This window comes from Dama dama, chromosome 7 (genome assembly GCF_033118175.1).
Source record: "Dama dama isolate Ldn47 chromosome 7, ASM3311817v1, whole genome shotgun sequence".
NCBI lineage: Eukaryota > Metazoa > Chordata > Mammalia > Artiodactyla > Cervidae > Dama > Dama dama.
The window spans coordinates 21,715,191-21,740,830 of record NC_083687.1 but is presented as its reverse complement, the minus strand read 5'-3'; the positions used below and the strand labels follow the sequence as shown (position 1 = coordinate 21,740,830).

Here is a 25,640-nt window from a genome sequence, read left to right as displayed (position 1 = left end):
TTTTCTTAGGGCTTCCCCGGTGGCTCAGTGGTAAGGAATCTGCTTGCAATGCAGGAGACACAGGTTCAACCTCTGGGTCAGAAAGATCCCCTAGAGGAGGTAATGGCAACCCACTCTAGTATTCTTGCCTGGAGAATCCCATGGACAGAGGAGCCTTGCAAGCTATAGTCCGTGGGGTCACAAAGAAACAGACATGACTGAAGTGACTTAGCACACACACACACTTGATTTTTTCAGTAGGCTTGGGTTCTTTCTTAAATTAAATAACAGAGATTTAACATTTTTTGTTTAGATATCAGCATCATCTTCTGATTTTCATAAGACAGATGACTTAGATTTTATACCTTGAAACATAAACCTATTTTTCTTAAGACTTTTCATTTAAAACTTTAGAAGAGTCCTTTAGGAGATTAATATTTCTTGTTTTGGAGAAAACTTTTTTCTGAAAGTCAACAGTTTTTTTAGTTTTCATTAAATCTTTTTTCTGATTAAATAAAATTGATAAATGCAATGCCTTTATTTAATAAAAATGTTAACAGTGATTATCTTTGATAATGGAGTTGTTTTATCCTGTATATCTGTATATATTTTTCCAACTTGTCTACCATGACCATGTTACTTTCTAAAGAGAGTAACAGTTTCCAGTTACAACATGGTTCAGAGACAGAATTTGGCAAACAGTTGTGAATTAGAGACCTCTCATTACCATCACTTGCCTGTAACCTTTAATGAATCACTTAACTTCTCTTGGCCTTGGTTTTATGAAATGGAAAATTGGGGTGAAATTTACACTTGAGTCTTTCTGAAAAATAATTAGCATTGCAGACTTGTTTTTCCTAGGGAATATCTGACTTTCAGTACTGTATCTCTGAATATCTTAAGAGTTTTCAAAGCTGGCATCATTCACAAGGTCAAAATATATCAGGAGATTCTTGATTCTAAATATTGCTGTAATCTCTTTGTTCATGGGACCCTCTAACACAATGCCCCCTCTACCTAATGGGTCTCTTCTTTGTAGTAAGAAAAGAACCCAGTGGGGAAAAAAAGAACAAGTGAAAACAATTCGGTGATTATAAGAACAAAGCCACCAACACGAGTAATTGCTAAGTGTGGTTCTAATAATGTATTAGTTAATACAAAGAAGTGAAAACCACTAATACCCAAGGATGGCACTGGTAATTCCCAGTAGCACAATTACATGTGTCAGTTTACGCACTTAGTCAGGAAGCTCTTAAGTCTCAAATGGTCCAACCTATGTCTTCTAATTGGTTATCAAGCTTTAAAGGGAAACTAATCATCTGAGAATCTGGTTGAAATGCAGATTATGAACCAGTAGGTCTATGGGCTTAGGGCCTGAGATCATGCTTATATGACAATAAGCCCCCAAGGCTGCTTCAGCTGCTGGCTTGTGGTCCATGCGTTGAACTGTCAGGATGATGACGTATAGCACTTAGCATAGTGTCTGCACTCAGGGAGGCCTGCTAAGTGATAGCAATGACTCTTATTGCTTGGAGGTACGAGAATTCCAGCTTTCCATGTGCTCATATGCAGTAGTATTAAGAATTGTGCAGCAACCAGGTTTTTTGTTGAATATCGTCATCCCTCCATATCCATGGGGATTTGGTTCCTTGACCCCATGTATGTCAAAAACCATGAATTCTCAAGTCCCTTGTGTAAAATGGCATAGTGTTTGCACAGAACCTATACAGCCATTCCCTTCTCCAGGGGATTGTCCCAGTCCAGGTATCACACCGAGGCCTCCTGCATTGGAGGCAGATTCTTTGCCACCTGAGCCACCAGGAATTCCAGCCTACACACATCTCCTTGCTGTCTTACGTATAGTTATGTGCCAAGTTATATTCATCCTGACCTCCTCAGTTTGCCACCCTTTCCCCATCCCCTCGCTTCCTCAGTCAATCCTATTTTAGTCAAGGAGTCATACACTTTAGCATCCTACTCATCAGTTCATCCAACCCAATGGAAGTCATTCTTGTTCTTCTTGGAGTCCAGTTTTTCCTTTGACTACTTATAATACCTAATCCAATGTAAATGTTGTGTAACTAGTTATAAATACAATGTAAATGTCATAGATAGTTGCCAGAGCACAGCAAATTCAAGTTTTGCATTTTGGAACTTTCCATAATTGGGTTTTTTTTAATTAATATTATTAGTTCCAATCTTTAGTTGGTTAAATCTGTACATGCAAAACCATGGCTACTGAGGGCCAACTGTATCTAATCTAGAATCCTTTTATAAACTCATTTATAGGTTTTAGTAATTAACCCTTACAAGTTTATTCTGGAACTCTCTCCTAGATTAAAAAAAAATCTAAGGAATATGCATGATTTGTTGTTAAAACCTGCTGAGAAAGCTTGCACATTTGGACAGGATCCGTCCATCAAGAGGGCAGTAGTGTCCTTCTAATGAGCTGAGGACCACCGTTTTGGAGTCAGTGATTCGGAGGACCAGCCAGTTGGTGACTAAATATCCAGGGTGCCCAGGACAGGCCTCAGGTCACAGCCTAACCGATAGCACTCCCCCTCCCAGATTCAACAGCACGTTGTCTAGCGATCCTAGTTACAGTGGACAATGAAGACATGTTACTGACTTCATTCAGCTTTTCTATTTCTTCCCAACCTTTCTACCACATGGGGGAAAAGGAGTTCTCAGTCAAACCCTCCTTCTTGGTTGGCGAAAGTTTTTACCCTAAATCAGGCTTATGTTCAACAATCCTGCACATTTGAATGTAACACACACACAAATGTTATTCTATTTGAAAGAGACATGGTTGTTTCATCATTCATCGCTATAATTCAGTTTGTGGATACTCATCTGAAATGCCCATGTGAAGCTCTCATCCTTTTGATGGGAGAAGCATTTTCTCAGGTTCCAACCATTTTCCCTAGGATTACACAAGAATTCTTCACACTACTGCTGGCCTGTGAAACAGAGAGGAGTAAAACTGACTGAACACAAAAGATGGGTCCGTTTCCTTGGCAGGAAAGGGATGAAGTCGTAGCAACACACCTTCTCTCAGCCATAGGTGGGGCAGCCTGGAGGTTAAGCCTAAGGCTCCAATACCAGGATTAAATCTGCATTCTGTCACTGGCCAGCTGACTAATTAGGCAAATAATTGAATCTCTTTCAGCCCATTTATGCACCCATAAACTGTCTCATAAGTTTATTTTGAGGTTGAAATCTGTTATAATATGGAAAGGTCTTAGGAAGGGCTTGGCACATCAAAAACATTCAACCCTTATCCATCCTTAGCCATCCCTGCAGTCCTTATCTGCTGCCTCATAAGATTCAGCCACTGTGCACAACAGCAATCCTGTTAGCTGCAGTGTTGACTACCACGCTTCAGTTCCAAAAGGCTTTTTTTAGGTGTCTTGTGTCCCAAATTTTTAATGGGTTGAAACAACCATTGTAGTTGGAAATCTCAAGGAATTTGAACATGAGAGATTTCATTTTATGTAAGGTTTTTATAACATGTCTTTATACAAAGCACAGGGAGAACAGAACCTGAATAAGATAGAAGAGGTATATTTGAGAGGAGGAAAAGGAAGACAGAGGAAGACCATTAGGAGCATAACAAACTGTATGTTTTCTTTCTAGATTTAAAGATACAGTCACGAAAACTTGCTCATATCTGCATCTCAAAAGAATGCAAATACCATCTCAATTTCAGGGGAAAAATAAGGATACCATGCTGCCTTTGAAAAGCTTGCTTTGATCATATGCCAAATGGCAAAATGAATGAATTTAATTTGAAATTGCCTATCTTCAGAAAAATGTGATATGGAGCATATTTAGGAGGTAGCCTTTTCATGTAGCATTAAACATACTAAAAATGTCCTCATCAATTATTGACAGCCCAGTATTAACACAGAGGCTTCATTTCAATCTTGAGAATAGAGGACACTGCTTGTTTCTTTATTTTTAATTTTTACAATGTGCTTGTTTCTAGAAGCACGTTTCCTCCCTCTTTCAGCTGCAACACCATGCGGAGTTCTCAAAAGGGACCATTTGCTGGACTGGTGTTGAAGCTGGTGAGCAAGTTGTCCTGTTTGGCTCAGTACGCCTCATGACCTCTAGCTCAGAGTTCAAATGAAATGTATTCAGTGGAGCAGACTGCTAGGAAAATAAATGTCATAAGGAACATGTAAGAACTGATCCTTGAAATAATTTAAAAGAAAACTCCAAAAAAAACTCATTTGTTTTATGTTTTTCTACAATTCTATTAATAATTAATAACAGCTGTGAATGGACAGTAAGGCCATGCCCAGGGAAATGTGGCTTAGCACTATTATGTTTATCCTCTTCTTCCTTGGTGCCCCCCACATCCTTTTTCTTAGAGATGGTATCAGATTAATAGGAATATATAAGTCCTTTGAAAATGCTGCTCTTGCCTGGAACTGAAATCTTCTTTTGAAGTCTCCAACCACCTCATTTCCACACATCAAAATTCTATCCGTCTTTCTTTCTTTAAAAAAATTGTTTTTAAGTTTTTTATTGATTTTGTTTTATTTTTTTTTAATTTTTGTCTGTGCTGGGTCTTCATTGCTGCAAAGGCTTTTCTCTAGTTGTGGCAAGAGGGGGTTACTCTCTAGTTAGGGTGCTTGGACCTCTCATTGTAGTGGCTTGTCTTGTTGTGGAGCACGGGCTCTAGGACACGTGGGCTTCAGTAGTTGTGGCGCCTGGACTCCAAAGCGCAGGCTCAACAGTTGTGACACGTAATTTAGTTGCTCCGTGGCATGTAGGGTCTACCCAGCTCAGGGATCAAACCGATGTCTCCTGCACTGGCAGGCGGATTATTTATCACTGAGCCACCGGGGAAGCGTCTCCATCTTTCATTTACCGTTTCCTCTCTGAAATCTTTCTTGACCTCTTCCTCTTCTCCATGCACACACATGCTCTTTGATGACATGTTATTTTGATAAGAAATTCAGAGCGTTTTAAATAACCAAAGGATTAAACTTAGATGGAGGAAGGCTGTGTCAGGGGAAGAGGTCAAGAAAGACTTCAGAAATGTGTAGAATTTGAAGTGGGCTTCCCTATTACATTTAATGTGGAGGATTTTCATCCATGTGTTCAGTACATATCTGTTGATTTTATTGAAGGTAGCTTTGAAGAGAAGTAAAACCTCACCAAAAGGTAGTGGGTGAGGGAGGGGTGGATGGTTCTATTCACATTGCTTTGTTCATTTCATTATCACATGAGCACTTCCCATAGTGTAGGTACCCTGCATGGTATTATATATAGTTGGCACTCAATAATGAATGTATGAGCAAAGAACACAGAACTAAAGCATGAACCGTTCCTATCCTTGAAGTTCTTATAGTCTAGTTAATGAGAGAGCACTTCCCCTCCCTGACTAGATAACTGTTGTGGCGCACCGTGGGAGGCTGTGTAAACTTCAGTAGAATTCAGGAGGGATTTCTCACATGAGACCCAATCTGGGGTTTGAGAGACAATTTGAAGTTATCTGATGGGGAGGGAATATACAGCATGATAACTATAGCCATCAACACTGCATTGTGTATTTGAAAATTGCTCAGAGAATAAATCTCAAAAGTTCTCATCACAAGAAAAAAAAATGAATAACTATGTGAGGTGATGGGTGGTAACTAAACATATTGAGGCAATCATTTCCAATATATACATCTATCAAATCATATATTGTACACCTTAAACTTATGCATGCATGCACGCTAAATCACTTCAGTCGTTTCTGATTCTTTGCGACCCTGTGGACTATAGCTCTCCAGGCTCTGAACCCATGTCCTGCATTGCAGACTGATTCTTTACTACTGAGCCACCAGGGAAGCCCCACCTTAAACTTACATGATATGTCAACAATATCTCTATACAACTGGAAAAATAATAAAGGCAAAAAAGAGAGAAGTTATCTGATGGAAAACGGTGTCACAGGAAGAAGAGAGAGCAAGTAAGAAACAACTTGGAGATTCAGAAAAGCCTGCCTTTGGGAACCTGTAAGTGGAAGTTTGGCTGGAGTATAGGGGACAGATTAGGGAAAGGGTAGAATGTGAGATGTGTGGGTGATAGCCATTGTATAAAGAGCTTTTCATGCTAAGCCATGCTGTGTTCTAGAAGCTATATGAAGCCACTGAAGGATTTCATGGAAGAGCTATATCATCAGAATTTTTTCTTTCAGAAAGATCTGTCTTGCAGTAGACTTTCAAGATTGATTCCAGGGAGTGTGTGTGCGCATGCTTAGTCGCCCAGTCATGTCTGACTCTTTGTGACTCTTGGGACTGTAACCCACCAGCCTCCTCTCTCCATGGGATTTTTCAGACAAGAATACTAGAGTGGGTTGCCATTTCCTTCTCTAGGGGATCTTCTCATCCCAGGGATTGAACCTGCATCTTTGGTGTCTCTTGCATTGCAGGCAGATTCTTTACCCACTGAGCCATCAGGGAAACCTATTCAAGGGTGACCAGCCTGAAACTAGCAACCATCAGGAGAGCTGTGGTGAGCCAGGGAATTGATGAGGATGCAGAGTAGATGCTGGAAGGTTGTGAGAACACAGGCTGACTGGCGGGGTGAGGGAGAGGGGGAAGACCAGGATGACAGTCAGCTTCCTGGCTTGAGCAACTGAGTGGATGTGGTCTATTAAGAGAAAGGAGAAGCAGATTTCTAGGTCCCCTCTCCTCTGCAAAGAATTTTTAGAGTCATGACCTTTAAGGCATCTATTGAGTATCCCAAAGGAACTGTCCAGGAAAGAGTTGAATATAGGAATTAGGGTCTGGAGATGGGTTTGTTTAAAAGGAAATTGAATCACATTGGGACAGGTGAAAATAGACAGATGGGAATGGCTTAACAAATCTCATATTCATCTGAGCTTCAGACAGGTCCAGTAGGGGCTGGCATCTCTGCGATTTATTGCTCCCTCTCTGAGCCCCAGCCCCTGTGGATGCAGGATCCCCAAAGGGAAAGATTGAAAGCAATTACCCAGTTGATTTCCTCCTTAGAATTATTTAATTTAGCACGCTTTTTTTTTTTTTTAAGGAAACCTTTAAAGCTCAGCAGCCAAGAAAGAAATCTTGATGGTTAATTGGGGCTTTACATTTTAAGTAGATAATAGCATCAATAAAATCATGTTAGTATAATTAGACTTAATTTTATATGAGATATCACTCTGGGCATTCCTGTAATTGCTCTTAATCTTTTAAGGATTAGTCACAGGTACAAGTATAGGTATAAACATAGATAGATAAAGGCATAGATATATTTATATACTTGGATTTAGATATACAGATATTTATACAGCTAGAGCCAGGGGCCAAATATAAACATATAAACAAAGCATTATTTATCTTCATAAAAACTTGAATAAATTTATCATGCTCAGTGATTTAAATATATTAATGTACTTCATGTGTAAAGCAGCCCTATACGGTAGATTCTGCTGTTATCCCATTTTGCAGATAAGAAAATTGAAGTGTTGGGTAAATAAATTGCTTAAGGTTGCACAAATCCTAGACCTGGGATTTGAACTAGGGAGTATGGGTTGGTCTAGAGTCTATTCTAGTAACATGGCTTTATATTTTCTAACGGATAAGTCAATATGTAAGTTAATTAAAATGCAATTTCTGTCCTCCTACATGATTGTCGTTGTGTTAGTTGCTCAGTCGTGTCCGACTTTTTGTGACCTTATGGACTGTAGCCCGCCAGGCTCCTCTGTCCATGGGAGTCTCCAGGCAAGAATTCTAGAGTGGGTTGCCATTCCCTTCTCCAGGGCATCTTTCCGACCCAGGGATTGAACCTGATCTCCTGCGTTGCAGGCAGATTCTTTACTGTCTGAGCCACCAGGAAAGCCCTACATGATTGGGTAAGATATAAAGGGGGTGGTGCAGTTTATCAATGACGCATGCGCAATTAAATCCTGTATCTAATCAGAGCTGAGGACAGCCATGTGCGTTCTTGAAGATTACAGATGAGAGGAGTTACTGGCCCAGAGAAGGATGTAGCAGTCATTAGCTCTCAGCAGATGCCCTGAACCAAGGCAGCCACTGATATTGTAAAATGAAATGTAGCATCTGTAAAAGGACTGTCACATGCTTCCTTCCTTTATACCTGAGTAGAGATGAACAACTTTGGGGCCTGTAACAGAGATCTGTGCTCCTAACCAGACTCTCAGAGGTCTACTTTGCCTGGTCCACTCCCTCTCCATCCCTAGTACAGGTGAGGGTGGTCCTCCCTGCTAGTCCCTACTGCTACAGCTAGGGTTCAGAGACCCCTTGGAGGGCTTACCCGTGTCCTGGGGCTGGAAGGAAGCAAGCAGACATCCACAAATGGTGTCTTGCTTGCACAGCCAGACTGCATAACCCCCTGGTCTCACTGGTGGGGCAGTGAGACCCACTGGAACAAGCCCTGCAATCAGGTGCTGGGAGGGTCTTACCCGGCTGGTGTGGGGCAGTCACTTCTCAAGGGTCCTGGGCACGCAGACAGTGCCAGCTGTAGGCTCCTCTCTTGGCCCCCCATCTAGCACTTGTGTGTGTGCTAGTCACTCAGTTGTGTCCAACTCTTTGCAATCCCATGGACTATAGCCTGCCAAGCGTCTCTGTCCTTGGAATTCTCCAGGCAAGAATACTAGAGTGGGCAGCCATTCCCTTGTAGGTAACCATTCCCTTCTCCAGGGGGTCATCCAGAAACAGGGATCAAACCCTGGTCTCCTGCGTTGCAGGCAGATTCTTTACCATCTGAGCCATCAGGAAAGCCCACTTAGCACCCCTTATTTAGCAGCTGCAGGGCAGGGTCTAGGCAACCCCTTTCCTTGTTCCTTCTCCTCGGGTCTCCATCTTGGGTATATACAAAGTGAATTCAATGCAGCCGGAAAGCAGTCATCTATAATATGAGACACGGGCTGAAACTTTGCAGATTCGATTTTCTTGGCTCTCATCCTGGTGATTCAAACATTTAGGGAAATGAACGTCATCAGCCTAGAGTTACATAAGCATTATACTTGTTTTAGCTGTTCTGCAAACCTAGACTCCTGACTACTTGGTGATGGCCCAGGAGACTTATCATTCTCTTGGTCCTACTTCCTGGGAAATGATTGAAGTTGCAGCTCTAGGGCCCTCATTTGCATGGGTCTCTACCAGGTCCCTGGTAGGGCCCTGCAACCTGTTCCCATGGTTATCTATAGCTTGTAAATTTTGCAAAATTTATTACCTATGAATTTTTTTTGCTCTCATCCCAAAAAACAAATTCCAAGTTGGTGCCTAATTTTGCATTATTTTGCTTCAAGAGGGCTTCCCAAGTTGTATAAACCTCAGGCTGCACAATACTTAGACTCACCCCTGTTCCAAGGTCATTCCAGTTTCTAGCCCTTGTACAGTTTCTTAGTTTTGGAGGTGTTTGGGGAGCTTTGTTTTTCTGGTTCTAAATGCATAGACAGCAGCTTGGAAGCAGAGACACAGAGACTTTCTTAACAAAGAGGAATAAAATGGGGACTTCTCTGGTGGTCCAGTAGTTAAGACTCTGGGCCTCCAGTGCAAGGGATGTGGATTTGATCCCTGGTCAGGAAACTGAGGTCCCACGTGTCAAGTGGCGTAGCCTCAAAATTTTTTTAAAAAGTGGTTGTTGTTCAGTTTTTCAGTCATGTCCAACTCTTTGCAACCCCATGGACTGCAACACGCCAGGCTTCCCTGTCCTTCACCATCTCCTGGAGCTTGCTCAAACTCATGTCCATTGAGTCCATGATGCCATCCAACCATCTCATCCTCTGTCACCCTCTTCTCCTGCCTTCAATCTTTCCTAGCATCAGGGTCCTTTTTCCAATGAGTCAGCTGTTCTCGTCGGTTGGCCAAAGTATTGGAACTTCAGCTTCAGCATCAGTCCTTCCAATGAATATTCAGGGTTGATTTCTTTTAGGGCTGACTGGCTTGATCTCCTTGCTCTCCCGTTTAAAATTAAAAAACAAAAGATGAATGCTCACACGGCAGTGTTATCCAGTCTCTGTGAACTTTAGGGTTGCTGTTGGGAATGAAACAACAGACCAACACAGGCCACAGAAAGCATCCTGCCGAAAGAGGTGATGAATCTATGAGGTTTTAGGACCGAGCAGCTCTTTTGGAGTTTGGATCTGAGTTTTAGATCTTTGTTTCTCACAAGGACTCCATTGAAAAGGGATCAAGGCTTTGTGAACTATCTATTTTTGAGCCTCTATGTGACATGAGGTCTGTCCACTTCTTTTATCAGCAAGGAAGGGTTGAGAGCCTCCTTTTGCAGTGATTTTTTTTTTTTTTATTTTGGTAATATCAGGACCACAAAGGGAACAAAGCATGATTTAACACAAGTCTGCCTGGCCTAAGGAATCCTGACAGGTTAAAATCCAGATGAAAAACAATCCCTCCACGCAGGCCTGGTTATGCCTCTCACATAAGGAGTTTGCATTACAGAAGATTTACAGTAACAGTCCTTTTGACAGGAGGCCCTCCTGAGCAGCCTATAAAATCCAGTATGATCCTTAAACATGGGATTTGCACAGGGCTCATCCGGGGCATCCATTGAGAGGTGATAAACCTAAATGAATTATTTCAGTCTTTGGCAGTTTCTGGGAGGTATTACCTGACAGATGAGAGCCTTGTGGCTTTGAGGGACACTGAATTTCTTATTAAGATAATTTATACCCAAAGGGATCATAAGTGAGAAAATTGAAAAATTACATAAAGGTATAAAAAGCATCGTTTGGAATGCAGATAGAGGCACCATTGCATTTCTCTAGCAGCCACGTTTTCAAGGTCAGGACTGTTCCTCTGGATGGACAAGGAAAGCTGGTTTTCTCCTTCTGGTTTTTCAGACTCCTCACTTGTTTGCACATCATCCATGATATAGCTGTAGTATAAACAACTTGATCTGACTAGCTCTGGTTTTGCTAACTAGCTAGGTGATTCTGCGAAGGTCATTCACTTCTTTGGCTTTCATGTGTTACTCAGGATGATAGTAATTCCAACTCTCCCTCAAAGGGGGCCTTAGTGAGGATTTAATGAGATGACATATTAGATCACATGATATATTAGATAGATCAGATGATATAGTAGATTGTTTATCTACAGGCTGTCTGGTTTAGAATTAAACTGAAGGTAATATTTCAGCATTCTAATAGTTTATAAAATACTTTGGGATTTTGTGTCAACCAATTAAGTAGAATCTATTGATCACTTCCTAAGTCTTGGGGACTCTTAAAGGCTGTTGATTTAAAAAATAATTGCTGCTTCCATTTTGATTGGAAACTATTAACAGACCACCTGCTACTTGATCTGTGTTCTATAATATCTAAGGGCAGCAGATATTATGTAGATATTCTCTGTATCACCAGAGCTTCTGTATGAGAACCATGGGCAGATTTTTTTGCCTGGTTCTTGGGCCAGCCTCAACTTTGCCTTACTGGCCCTGAGAATTGCATAACTGATGAGGATGACTGTATCATGTCAATGTTGAGAAAATTCAGAGGCAAAATGTTGGCCCACCCATGGCAGATAATCAAGATTAGATGAGGAGCTTTTTACTTTTTCTGAAGGGTCCTCCTTTTTGGTTTTATCTTTCTACTCTTATTTTCTTCGTTTTCTCTATCCAATTTCCATTTCATTTTATTTCATTCTTCCATGTCTTTATAAGCCATGTTAGAATCTTTTATAATGTAGGGCACACTTAATAAATAAAGGAGTAATTACAACAGAGATGAAATAAGAAGGTTTAAAAAATTGCTCTGAAATTCTCTGGGCAAAGCAATAAATGGTTCCAGTGGTAGCAATTCATCTACACCTGTCTCAGCACTGTCCAGACCACTCAAGAAAAGCAATTACATTTAAAGTAGAAAATTTTAAATTCCAAACTGTTCATATTTGAAACCATAGTATTATTTGATTTCAAATAAGACCTGAGTTTGCCTTGGGTCTACATTCTCTGTAAGCAGTCCCTTCCACAACTTTCAGGCATACTGCCTGGAATGTCTTTATATGCACCTTGTAGTTCTTGCTATATAAAGAATGAAGCTGATAAATATTGATGAGGGTAAAAATACCAGATTGTTCTTTGGACACCAAGCACCCCAGCCCTGCATGGTCTTAGCAGCTATCGCACCCTTCCTTGCTGGTTATCTCGTCTACCCTACTACGGGTGTACATTACTCAGAATACTCCCCATTGACATAGCACCCTCCCCTGTGTTCTTGTCTCATCCAGCTCCACTCTTCATCCCTGGTCCTTCTTTTCCTACAAACTCCATCTCTTAGCCTCTCTCACTTTCTTCTCTAGAGCTCCTTGTTAATTTTCCTGAGAGTACAATTTGTGCTCTAAAATAACTCCTCAACATCCTCCCCGGTACCCAATCCTAGATTACTCTTGACAACCCGTATTCCCTGGGCATCACTCAAATGGAGGCAGACCAGTCTTTGACCTCTATCATGTAGTCTCGCCAGACCCCTTGTCTTACCTTTTCTGAGGTCCTGTTGTATAGCAGCTCTCAAAGGGTGGTCTGTGCACTCCTGGGAGTTCCCAAGACCATATCCCATGAGGTTAAAACTATTGATATTCCAATAATAATAATGCTAAGACATTATCTGCTTCTTCAGCCACGTTGACACTTACACCCATGGTGCGAAAGCAGATGTGAATAAAACTTCTGGTACTTAGGTTTGAATCAATGCAGTGGCATTGAACTATACTATTAGTACTGGTAGTCTTCACAACTACACACTCAAAGTTTTTATTTAAAAAAGGAAAAGGAGTGCAATAAATAAAAATACCAATTTTACTTCAGAATGTCCTTGATGAAGCCATAAATGTTGTTAGTTTTTATCAATCTTTGTTCGTGAGCACATGCCTTTTCAATAATCTGAATAACAAAATGGGATGTCCATTTAAAGTCATTCTGTGGTATATGAAAATACATTGGGTGACTTGAGAAAATGTTTTAAGATGCTCTAAGCTGTACTTGACTTCCCTAGTGGCTCAGACGGTAAATTGTCTGCCTACAATGCGGGAGACCCAGGTTCAATCCCTGGGTCGGGAAGATCCTCTGGAGAAGGAAATGGCAACCCACTCCAGTACTCTTGCCTGGAAAATCCCATGGACGGAGGAGCCTGGTAGGCTACAGTCCATGGGGTAGCAAAGAGTCGGACACGACTGAGCGAATTCACTTTCACTTTCTTAAGCTGCACTTGGGAGGGATGGATTGGGAGTTTAGGATTAGCAGGTTGCAAACTATTATATGGGCTTCCCCAGTGGCTCAATGGGTAAAGAATCCACCTGCAATGCAAAAGCCCCAGGAGATGCAGGTTCAGTCTCTGGGTTGGGAGGATCCCCTGGAGGAGGAAACGGCAACCCACCCCAGGATTCTTTCCTGAAAAGTTCCATGGACAGAGGAGCCGGGTGGGCTGCTATAGTCCATAGGGTCTCAAAGAGTCAGACATGATTGAAAGATTTGAGCGTAAACAAGAAACTGTAATACATAGGATGGATAAAAAACAAGGTCCTTTTGTATAGCACAGGGAACTGTATTCAATATCCTGAATAAACCATATTGGAAAAGAATATGAAGAAGTATGTATATATATATAACTGAATCACTTTGCTGCCCAGCAAAAATTAACACAACATTGTAAATCAAGTATACTTCAATGAAATAAACTGAAAAATAAAACCACAGTTCTTTAGGATCCTCTATCATTTATTTATGTGTGTGAAGAAGTCCAGAGACTAGAGTTTGAGATCACTGCTATAGAGTTTTATGCAAACCAATGGCTAAAAAGAGATTAACTGTTGAGGAAATGAATTTATTGGGTTTGTGGGGTACCAGGCTGGAAGAAACTGCAGCCAGAGGACAGAAAAATATTACCATGTCCCTAGTGGGAACCTGGGCATCAAAGCCATAGAAGATTTGCTGTAAAAGCAAGTGGAGGACCCCCGGGACTTGCTCTGATCAAGTCACAGCTTTGCCTAAGGATACACTTGGCACCTTCACTGAATTGGATCTGCCTGTCTCCAGTTTGGTCTGGCATCCTGCTGCCTTAGCAAATGAAATGCTTGTCATGTCACTAGTGGAAAAAAATAGAGATGACCAGCAATTCCCAATGCTTGGCCAATTGTCACCCTCAACACTACAAGTTCTCAAAAGGCCTGTGCAGAGTGGACAAGCCAAGTACATGTTAGTTGCTTATTACTATTATCATTGTAGAAATGGTCTCCAGATGGGTCAGTGAAAACCCTGGTCTCTGAGCTCTGGGACACACCCCAGTTCTGGTGGAAGACTTCCTTTGCTGTTTTGGTCTAAGCCCAAAACAAGACATATCAGAGAGCCTTCTGTCACCTCCCATCTCCAGCTTGCTGCCTGGAGCCTTTTTTGGAGAAGTAGTGGAGAAAACAATTATCATCATAACTGACATCTGATATTCATGTCACCCCTGCCCTAAGCCTGAAGCCTGGCCTCCTCCATTCCTTCCTCCTACAGGCTTTTGAGGCCAAACAGCTGAGGTGTGAGGCATAAAGAAGATGTATAAAACAAAAAGCAAAGAATTAGACTCTAAGGAAAAAACACCTCTCCCTCCAAGGCTGGTCTTGACACCTATGCTGAGGTCCTGGTGTTGGGGTGAGGGTAGGGGCAGGATAGGAAGGAAACTCCTAGACTGGAGTGGAAAAAATTAGACCCACAAAGAACACCTACAGATTTTGTCCGAAAAGATAGAGATAAGAGCTTTCAGTTTAATTCCTTCCATTCCTGAAAAGCCTCAAATTAATCAAACTGCCATCTTGGATTTCACCTGGTGAGACTATTTCCTTTTGCGAGGAACCAGAAAACATTTTTATTCACCAGGATCCTTGTTCAGCAAAACACAGTAGTGGGGGGTGGGGAATGCCTTAAAAAAAACCCTGGGGGAGCTTCCCTGCTGGTTCAGTGGTGAAGAATCCACCTGCCAATGCAGGAGACACTGGTTCCATGCCTGGTCCAGGAAAATCCCACACCCTGCTGAGCAACTAAGCCGGTACATCACAACTATTGAGCATGTGCTCTATAGCCCGGAAACGGAAACTGACTGAGCCAAGACCCTGCCGACCAACAAGAGAAGCGACCGCAATAAGAAGCCTGAGCACCGCAATTACAGCGTAGCCCCTGCTCGCTGCAACTAGAGAAGAGCTTGCACATCAATGAAGATACAGCACAGCCAATAAATAGGTCAATAAAATTTTTTAAAACTTTATAAATAAATAAATCTAAAGAAAGCCCCCTGGGACTCGTGACTGAGGCCCCCAGCCTGGGAGTTGGCTCATCCCAAGGCTTGAGAGTGGAGAATAAAAACTACCTAAGGAACAAACAAGGAAAGATTTCTGTTTTGTTCTTGCTAGAGAAAGAGGAGTAAGAACAGAGCCGGAAAAGGGAAGCGAGAACCCCTCAAATATCTCCACAAATGTCATGAGACTGGGGAAAAAAATAAAGCTGTTTTGAAAAGGGGTATAATGGAGTTACATGAAATCATGTGTGTGAAACTTTTGAAAAATGTAAAGCACAATAGAATGTAAAAACTCTTTTATTCAATTTAAAGAATGTGACAAAATGCTTTGAAATAAAGTTTTCCCATTCATGACATTCAAATTCTTTAAAAAAATATTGCTATGGCCACGAAAAAATATTGCTATGGCCACGTTTCAATAAACATCCTTATATCTAAACAAACAAACAAAAAAAGCTAATACATGCATACAAAAAAAAAGAAACATGTGTGTAGTCATGAGTCAAAATGGGAGGAACTGTGGTGGGCCATGGGCTTCCCCCGCGGCTCAGTGATCAAGAGTCCACCTGCAATGCAGGAGTCGCAGGAGACACAGGTTCGATCCCTGGGTTGGGAAGATCCCCAGGAGGAGAGCATGGCAACCCACTCCAGAATTCTTGCCGGGGAAATCCCATGGATAGAGGAGCTCGGTAGGCTACAGTCCACAGGGTCACAAAGAGTGAGACACAACTGAAGTGATTTAGCACAAATGCACACGTGGCCGGCAACACAATGGAGCATCTCAGAAATGGGCAGCAGCCTTTGGAAGGATCACAAGCCTTGGTCTTGAGGGTCTGAGACCAGTTCACTTGGTTGTCGCTCTTCCCACGCAGCCTCGGAGGGCAGTGGTTCTCTCACCCCACATCACCTTGTCGATTCTCTTAGATGTGGTCACACAAGAGCCTGGGGCAGCTTATTGCTCTCCATCTCTTGCTTTTATTAAGGCAGCAACCTCTTCCTCTCCATCTGTCAGGGTAATTACTGATGTAATTGAAAACATCTCTGTATTCTGGTTCTGGCTCTGCCAGCAAGTGCCTGGGTGTCCGTGGGCAGACCCTCATCTCTTCACACCTCAGGGTCCTGATTTGTAAAATGATGGAGTTGAGAAGGGAAAGGCTGAGTTAATTATCTCTTAGGTCCCTTACAAATCCTAGTGCAGTGAATCTTGCCGTATTAATCTTTCATGCATCTTCATTCCTACTTGAACTCACCCTTGTGACAAAATATCTTTTATTGTAGAAATGAAAGAATCAGCAATTTTTTTAAATAGAAGTTATTTCCTTAGTGGCTATTTCTCCATTAAGAACACAGAGTATCTTAACATGCACTGTTTTTGTTTCTCACAATAATCTTTTTTTTGAAGCTAAGAGGAGCCAGATAGATGGTGTTCATATATTTTGTTTAGTTTTCCTTTTATGTCTTTTACCAGTCTTATGGGTGTTCTCTTATTTGTGTCTGCCTGCCTGTCACCTTAGATTATTAGGTCATTGAGAGTTGGAACAAAATGATTCTCACTTCTGTATCCTCCTAAGACTCAGAAACTATCCTTTGTATAAAGTAAGCATTGAATAGATATTTGTTCAGTTGAATTGAAGTTTGTATCAAACCGAAAATTTTAAATTATTGCTTTGTGATAGGTTTGGTGGTGCTGCACAAATAAACTAATTCACAAATCTCAGTTTTTTTGTTTTATTTTTTTCAAATCTCAGTTTTAATACAGTAGAGAGTTCTTTTCCTTTGTTGAGGTGAAGTCAGCTATGTGGGGTGGCATTTGGGAAGAAGGTATTTCTGCTCCACAGAGCCACTCAGGAACGCAGGCTGAGGAAAATCCTATCCTGACTTTCCTACTGTCTAGAGCACATGGCATCTTCAGGGAAAGAGGCTGAAAATTTTCTAAAGGGCTTTCCTGCCTTCTGTACCGATTTCATTGGCCAGAACTAATCACACGGCACTGCCTGACTAGTAGAAGTGTTTGGGGTTGTGTGAACTCTTATATTTTTAGGCAAGAACAGCGTCCTCAAACTTGACGATCACTAGCAATATTGACCACATGATTCACTCAGTAGGTCTAATATTTTGGAGATAGTGGACTCCTTTGGGAACCTTTGACCGTTCTGATACCCGTCCCGGAAACAAACACATCTGTGTTGAAACACTCAACAGAATTGTCAGTTTTTCATGCATTTCCAACCCCATTCACTTCTTTCCTGTGAATCCCTGGACCCAGATTATGAACCCTATGACAGAATCCACAGGCATGTCTAGCACCTGGTAACAGAACAGATGGAAAAAATATGTGACAGTGTTCTGTTTGAATTTTATGTTAGGAAGAGCCTATTTATTTACTTGCTCATTTGTTTTTGTCAGGTCTGGCATCGGACAAGGTATGTGACCAATGGATTTTCCTCTGTGTTTGTTTTTATCAGGAGAAATTTGAGGGTCTGTTCCGGACTTACGATGACTGTGTGACGTTCCAGCTGTTCAAGAGTTTCAGACGTGTGCGAATAAACTTCAGCAATCCCAAGTCTGCAGCCCGAGCCAGGATAGAGCTTCATGAAACCCAATTCAGAGGGAAAAAGTTAAAACTCTACTTTGCCCAGGTAAGATCATTCTTTTCCAGAGTTAATCCATCTGCCCTACGTTGTCTTTTTACCTTTTCAAAATGTAAATGAATCCCTTGCTACTTTCAGATTGCTTTGTAGTCTGTAATTAGTTCACTAAAAAATAAATTTATATCATGATTCCCAGGCAGGGACAACATAGGGGTTTAGAAAACAGGCTCTGAGGGCCCACAACAGCCTTGGTTCTAATCTAAGCAAGTTATATAACCTCACTAGGCCTCAGTTTCCCCATCTGCAAAATGGGGATGATGACATACTCCTTACACTGTCATGAGGATTAAATGACTTATTGTGTGTTAAAGTGCTTAGCATTTTGTAAATAAATGCCCAGTAAAGACCAGCTAATACTTGTAATAAGACTGGGCTCATAACAACTACTGGAGACAGAAATGGTAGTAACTGTTTAATGGGTCCAGGGTTTCCTCTGGAGTAATAAAAATACTTTGAATCTCGATAGGAGTGGTGATTGCACGGCACTGAGCATAGACTAAATGCCACCGAAATTGTTCAGTTTTAAATGGCTTAATTTCAAGTTATGTGAATATCACCTCAATTAAAAGAGAAAGAGAGGAAGGGAGAGAGATAGATGGAAGGAAGGAAAAAGGATATGAAGGAAGGATGGGAAGGAGGGGAGGGACACAAAAGGGAGAGAAAGAAGGGAAGGAAAGGAAAGGTCTGAGGGCCAGCAACATCAGCATCACCTGGGAATTCGTTAGCAATGCAGATTCTCTGACCCTGACCCCATCAACTGACTCAGAAACTCCAGGAGTGGGGGTCAGCCCTCTATCTTAGTAAGCTTCGCAGGACATTCTTATGCAGCTAAAAGCTGAGATCCACTGTTTTAAGAATCAAGTAAGATAACTGAGCCCGTGGTGTGTGGTCAGTAGTCATTATTGTAGCCTGGTTCATTGGTTCATTTGTCACAGGCTAAAGGCCAGGCTCTGCATCCCAGTGGAACAGCACGGCATATCCGAGGCCAAAATGAATAATGCGCCTTCATTTCTCCTGTGTTTGAAAGGTTCAGACTCCAGAGACAGACGGAGACAAACTGCATTTGGCTCCACCACAGCCTGCCAAACAGTTCCTCATCTCACCCCCTGCCTCTCCGCCCGTTGGCTGGCAGCCCATCAGCGATGCCACACCCGTCCTTAACTATGACCTCCTCTATGCCGTGGCCAAACTAGGACCAGGTAAGATCTGTGGCCCTTTCTGGAAATAAACATTTGGCAGCCGCTTAGAAAAGCCGAACAAGATGAACCATCCTAAAATCCTGGCTTCCTTGTGACATCTGCCTTTCTTTTTTTTCTCATAACTTTTTTTAATGTGGATTTATATGTTTATTTTTGGCTGTGCTGGTTCTTGGTTGCTCTGCGGGCTTTTTTGTACTTGTGGTGAAGCAAGGCTACTCTCCAGTTTAGTGGGAGGGCTTCTCATTTCAGCGGCTTCTCCTGTTGCAGAACACAGGCTCTAGGGTGCAAGGGTTTCAGAAGTTCAGCACGTGGGCTCAATAGTTGTGGCTCCCAGACTCTGGAGCACACGCTCAATAGCTGTGGCACACAGGCTTAGTTGCTCCTCAACATGTGGGATCTTCCGGGACCAGGGATCGAACCCATGTGTCTCCTGCATTGGCAGGTGGATTCTTTACCACTGAGCCACCAGGGAAGTCCAACATCTGCCTTCCTAATGAATTTATCTCTGTATGTAGACAGCCAGAGGGATGATGAATGAAAACGCAGCATCAGACTTTGTACCTGTTCAAAAGCAATTCAGGAACTGGCACTGAAATGTCAGTCCCAGCTTCTGGATTGCAGTGCAGATATTTTAAGATTGCAAAACAGGCAAAATGAGCTCTACCAGCTGGCACAAGGCTTCTAGACTGTGCAACCTTGTTTAACTGCTGCCATGGTATGCCCAGGAATCCTTGGCTACAAAACAATCTATCTGCAAAGTGACACCTCTAAGACCCCCAGGGAAGCCAGTCACATTAGCCTCTAACTTTAGAAAAAATCTATGGTCATTTTGTTCTGATGTTGGTACCTGTAGCTCGGATGCTCTCATTTTCACTATGGTGCAGTATTCCATTGGGCAAGTCCATTACCACTAGGTATTCATCCACTCTCCTGCTGATGGCCGTTTAGATGATTTCCAGTTTCTTGCCATTACAATCCAAGTTGCAATTAACATTCTTGTACGTATTTCTTACACAGTTATCCAAAAGCTCGTGTTTTTATACCTAGAAGGGATACTATCCTCAGTTTCAGCTGATGGTGCCACCTTGTACTCCAAAGTAGTTTTCCTATATTATACCAAGAGGGGAAATGGTGGAAAGTGGGTGGGCCACAACCAGGTGGCAGCTGAGCTTTTAAGCACCGAAGATCTGAAAGTAAATAATAGTCATTGTATCTGCTGTCTGTACTGGTGGTTCTCCCAGTGTGAGAGGGGGCTGACTGCACACCCCAGAAATTCTAATTTAACTGATTTGGATCAAATCAAGCATCAGTATTTTTTAAAAAAATCTCCCGAGGTGATTCTGATGTGCAGATGAGTTCAAGAACCATTGGTAGCCAAATGCCAGGGATGATAAATTTATAATAAGTTCTTACAAGTATTTCTTAGATAAGGAAAACATTTGGCATTAGTATCTCTCACCCCAGAAATCTCAAGTTTTAATAACACATATGGGTTTTCATGGTGATTCAGATGGTAAACAGTCTGCCTGCAATGCTGGAGACTAGAGTTTCATCCGTGGGTCAGGAAGATCCCCTGGAAAAGGGAACGGCTACCTACTCCAGTATTCCTGCCTGGAAAATCCCATGGACAGAGGAGCCAAGAGGGCTACAGTCCATGGTGTTTCAAAGAGTAGGACATGACTGACTTTCACTTTCACTTTCACTTTTTAAAAATTGATTGTTGCATACCCTGGAATTTAAGAATCCTGAGTATGAGGGTGACCCACTGTCTTGGTGCCCTCAGACTTAGGGGATTCCTGGGAACTTGTGATGCTAAAACCAAGAAATCCCCAGGCAATTCAGGAAAAGCTGATCATCCTACTGGGTCTTCAGATTGATATGAGGCTGACGTGATGAATAATTACTTCCTGCAAGAGAATTACTGGCTGTCCCATGTGTGGCCTTAAAGTTAGATTACAGCACTTTCAACAGCAGTGTCTTTGGGGAGTTTCTTTGTAATCACTGTCTAGTCACTCAGCTTCTCGGAGCCTTTAAAATAGCTATTGGTTTCTACTACTGAGAAGCAGGGGGTATCTAACTACCAAGATGGGCTGATAAAAGAAGCAGTAATAAGGGAGATGTTTGTGGAATGTGATTTCCTTGAAAGTCTGGTCCACATACAGGAATTCCGAGCGTATACACTCCCATCCCACGACTCTCTCCAAGAATCTGCCTACAGTGCTGGAGACCCGGGTTCAATTCCTGGGTTGGGAAGATCCCCTGGAGAAGGAAATGACAACCCACTCCAGTATTCTTGCCTGGAGAATCCCATGGACAGAGGAGCCTGGCGGGCTACAGTCCATGGGGTCACAAGAGTCAAACACGACTTACTGATTAAACCACCACCACCACTCCCAAGAGAGCCTTGTGTGTGATATGTGCAAATGTTGTAGAGTGTGTGAAATAACTCAGGTCTGCTGAAGTCAAGCCTGTGACCCATTTCCCCCAGTCATTTCAGGATACTTTATTTTTAGTTTAATTTTATTTATTTATTCTTTTTGGCTGTGCTGTCTTTATTGCTGCATGCAGGCTTTCTCTAGTTGCAGTAAGTGGGGACTACTCTCTAGTCATGATGTGTGGGCGTCTCCTTGTGGTGGCTTCTCTTGTTGTGGAGCACGGGCTCTAGGGTACTCGGCTTCAGTAGTTGCAGCCCTGGGCCCTGGAGCACAGGCTCAGTACTTGTGGCACAGGAGCTTAGTTGCCCTCAGCATGTGGGATCTTCCCGGACTAGGGATCGAACCCAAGTCCCCTGCATTGGCAGGTGGATTCTTAACCACTGGACCACCAGAGAAGTCCCACTCAGAACACTTTAAAAGCAGGACCATGAAAGCTGCTGTCCTTCAAGCTGCTGGTTTGACTGCCAAGATTTTAACAACAACACAGTTGAACATCTGTACATCTGTTTTGAATGTCAGCAAACAGAGCTCTACATAGAATCACTGAGGTCTTGGCTAGAGGGCCTGGGGTTCCCAGGTAGCGCTAGTGGTAAAGAATTCTGCCTGCCAATGCAGGAGACTCAAGAGACGCAGGTTCGATCCCTGGGTCAGGAAGATCCCCTGGAGGAGGAAACGGCAACTCACTGCAGCGTTCTTGTCTGGAGAATCCCATGACCAGAGGAGCCTGGCAGGCTACAGTCCATGGGGAGACAAAGAGATGGACATGACTGAGCACCTGAGCACACTTAGAGGACCTAGGGGGTCACTGCCAACTTGCATTTCACAGGAGGGGAGCCTGAGGCCCTGCGAGGGAAGCAGGAAGGACACCAGTGGCAGGACCAGGGCCCCACGGCAGTACTCTTTCTATTTCACTCTCTATAAAGGAGGCCCAGGGTAAGTCAGACTTTCAGATCCCAGCTGGCCTCAGGTCCACTCACTTGGAGCCTGTAATCCAGTAAATTCAAATCATTTTTAATCTAGAGCCAGAAAGAAAATTGATCTATAGCTAATGGTCACAGAACATGATGCAAAGGGAATATAAGGGCAAGTCTCAGACCACCTCACTGGCTCGTGGAGCTGAGTCCCCGGTCTGAGGCCAGCGCCGGGGACCAGTGTAACCTGGGACTGACAGAAGCGGGAGTGGAGGCAGTGGGATCAGGCCTCAGAAGGGCTGCTCACAGGGCATGGTACAGAGGAGCAAGGAAGTAGGAAGAAAGTGACCTTAAAGAGACAGAAAAAAAGAGGGCTTCTTTTTAGAATTGTGAGTAATTTATCAATAGTGTTAAAAATGCATGCCTTTGGCCTTAATTTTATGGCTTAACCTGTGACCGTCACCTTCCCTTTTGTTGTCATTCAGTCGCTCAGTCGTGTCTGACCCTTTGCAACCCCATGGACTACAGCACGCAAGGCTTCCAAGTCCTTCACTATCTCCTGGAATTTGCTCAAACTCATATCCATTGAGTTGATGATGCCATCCAACCATCTCATCTTCTGTCGTCCCCTTCTCCTCCTGCCTTCAATCTTTCCCAGCATCAGATCTCTTCCAACGAGTCCGCTTTTCGCATCAGGTGGCCAAAGTGTTGGCGCTTCAGCTTCAGCCTCAGTCCTTCCAGTGAATATTCAGGGTTGGTTTCCTTTAGGATTGACTGGTTTGATCTCCTTGTAGTCCAAGGGACTCTGAAGAGTCTTCTCCAAGTAAATCTTGGAGTAAATTTACTTCACCAAGTAAATCTACCAGGTTTGAAGTATCCTGCTGTGCAGTCAACACAGACATAGGCTCTGTTAATATCCCCATTTTTCAGATCAGACCACTGAGCAGTAGAGGGGTGAGCGCACTTGCCCATGGTGATGCAGCTAGTTGGAGGCAGAGACAAATGTCCCTGGCTCTTCTGATCACCACTTGACCAGATCCAATGGCCTCTATTAAGCGTAGAGCCCACCCTGGCTGCCTGGGTGGGCTTTAGGCCGTCTCTGCTCTGAGATGGGCAGAACATGTAGCCCAAACCTGCATTGACAGTCACCTCTAACACCATCATAACTTCCAGAAAGGCTGACCCAGGGCCTGATAAGTGTGTAAATGAAGGCCTGTGTGCAGTGTGTGCAAGAGTGAATATGGAGGGTCTCCTGCTCTTTACAGTTGACTGACATCATGTTCTGTAGAACAGCTGCAGTTTGGGTGTCTTCTCTTTATCTTTTTCTCCATTGTTTGTCCGCAGTTTAAGGTTGTTTCTCTTTCATTTCATTATCCACGTGTCCTTTCCCGGTGTCCCTAAGGCTTCTACACTCCACACAGATAAACGATTTATATCCAACAACTGAACTGAAAATCTCACTCAGGTTCTAGTAGAAGCCTGGGCCTCTGGCTGCTGTTTCAGCTACAGTGATGAGAGGAGGACCACACACTGAGTCCCCCGACCCACAGCTCTGCCCCCTCCCCAACCAGGTGCCATGGCCGGGAACTATTTTGGTCCCCTGCCACTTTCCACAAATGCTCACTTCCCCTTCTGGTAATTTTCTATTGTTCATTTTTCTGTCTCCCCTGCTTTTTTCAGGGGAGAATGCATGTTTTATTCATTTTGATATTCCCAGTGCCTGATAGCAGTTTGCACATAGTAGATGCTCTATAAATACTGAATGAATGAATGAATGAATGAGACCTATTACCCACCACCATCTGCCCCTCCCCCTACCCCCAGAGATAATTTCTTCACTGGTAAACTGTTGCTGTTTTATGGCTTTAGCCAGACTGAGTCAGGCAGCACTAAATTAGTGTTTTCTCCACCAAGAGGACTTTCAGCATTTCCATTTAGAAAAAAAAAAAAGGCTTTCATAAAATTCATTTTTAATCCTTAGGCAGAATCATTTCAGTAACAAATTATAAGTCATTCCATGTTAAGGATGACTACCTTAGTTCCAGGAGTAGAGACATAAATTAGAATGCGAGCAAAGCAACTCAAATGATCAAAGGAATGGAGTTTTGCTTCCTTCCGAGGAGTGACTAATGGTGCTAAATTGGTCCAGCTGAGTGACTGAGAAGGGATGCAGAAATACAAGGATGCTGAGGAAAAGTCTAAAGAAAGAGCATCTCAGAGCAGAGGTCTGGAGTCATATGGCCCTCGGGTCCAGGATCACTTTGGCAAACCAGCTGGCTTGTGGAAGCTTTGACACGTGTATTTGCAATGGAAGGCAACAACGTGTTATTTAGACCCTTTCATGGAGAATCAGTGGGAGAGGGAGGACACAGTTCTTGCATCAGACAGGAAGGGGCAAAACGGCACCTTGTTCTTGAAGAAAGGAACACTGGTGACTCTCTTCCAGAGAGGGACAAGTCATGCTCCCCAAGGCTTCTAAAGAGGCTCTTGAAACAAGCATGGTGGGAACAGTACGATCACAAAAGGACCATGATCAAACCCAAGCTTGTGGGTTTCCTTTGAAATCCTTAATGGATTTCGGTGTGAGCCCAGGGCCATGTAACACTGGGGAAGCATCTCTTTGTTCTGTTTGTGTTAGTGAGAATAGGATCATAGTCTGGAAAATAGGAGAGGCACAGTTTCAAACATTTTTAACCACCGTCTCCATGACCATATGTTCTGTTTTTCATCCAGAACAGAAAGTAAGTAAAATAGATAAATTAGGGGGAAAATGTAAACAGAAACTGGCTAAAACTGATATATGGGGCTTACTGTGTGTCAGGCACTGTTCTAAACACCTTACTAAATAGATTATCTCATTTAACATTCGCAGCGACTCTAAGAGAAGGTGTTATAATTCTCCTCATTTATACAGCTGGGGAACGTGAGGCATAGAATGGATAAGTAATTTGCCAAAGGCTACACAGCTTATAAGTTAAAATATGTCCCTCTGCCCCTGGTGAGACACAGAAAGGATTAATGGAGCCAGCACCCTTGCCTTAAGGAGTGCAAAGTTTTTGAAAAACCAGGGCGATCTCTTGAAGAACAAAATTATTTCTCCAGAAGCAATTCCAGATTGTTGCCAAAGGATATTTTAAAAAATACAGGCCAACTTAGACATTTTGTTTCTTTATAATTCATTTCTCTGCTTA

General features: G+C 42.7%; 1 protein-coding gene across 2 annotated transcripts in view; it reads left to right on the top strand.

Moving 5' to 3' along the window:
- The window catches only part of RCAN2 (regulator of calcineurin 2), a 225,515-nt gene that overhangs the window by 184,438 nt on the left and 15,437 nt on the right, over positions 1-25,640 (top strand). For both annotated transcript variants that reach the window (XM_061146863.1, XM_061146864.1), the window contains exons 2-3: positions 17,719-17,892; positions 18,932-19,103. In XM_061146863.1, the coding sequence (XP_061002846.1) occupies positions 17,719-17,892; positions 18,932-19,103 (346 nt within the window). The remainder of the gene's footprint in view (positions 1-17,718; positions 17,893-18,931; positions 19,104-25,640) is intronic.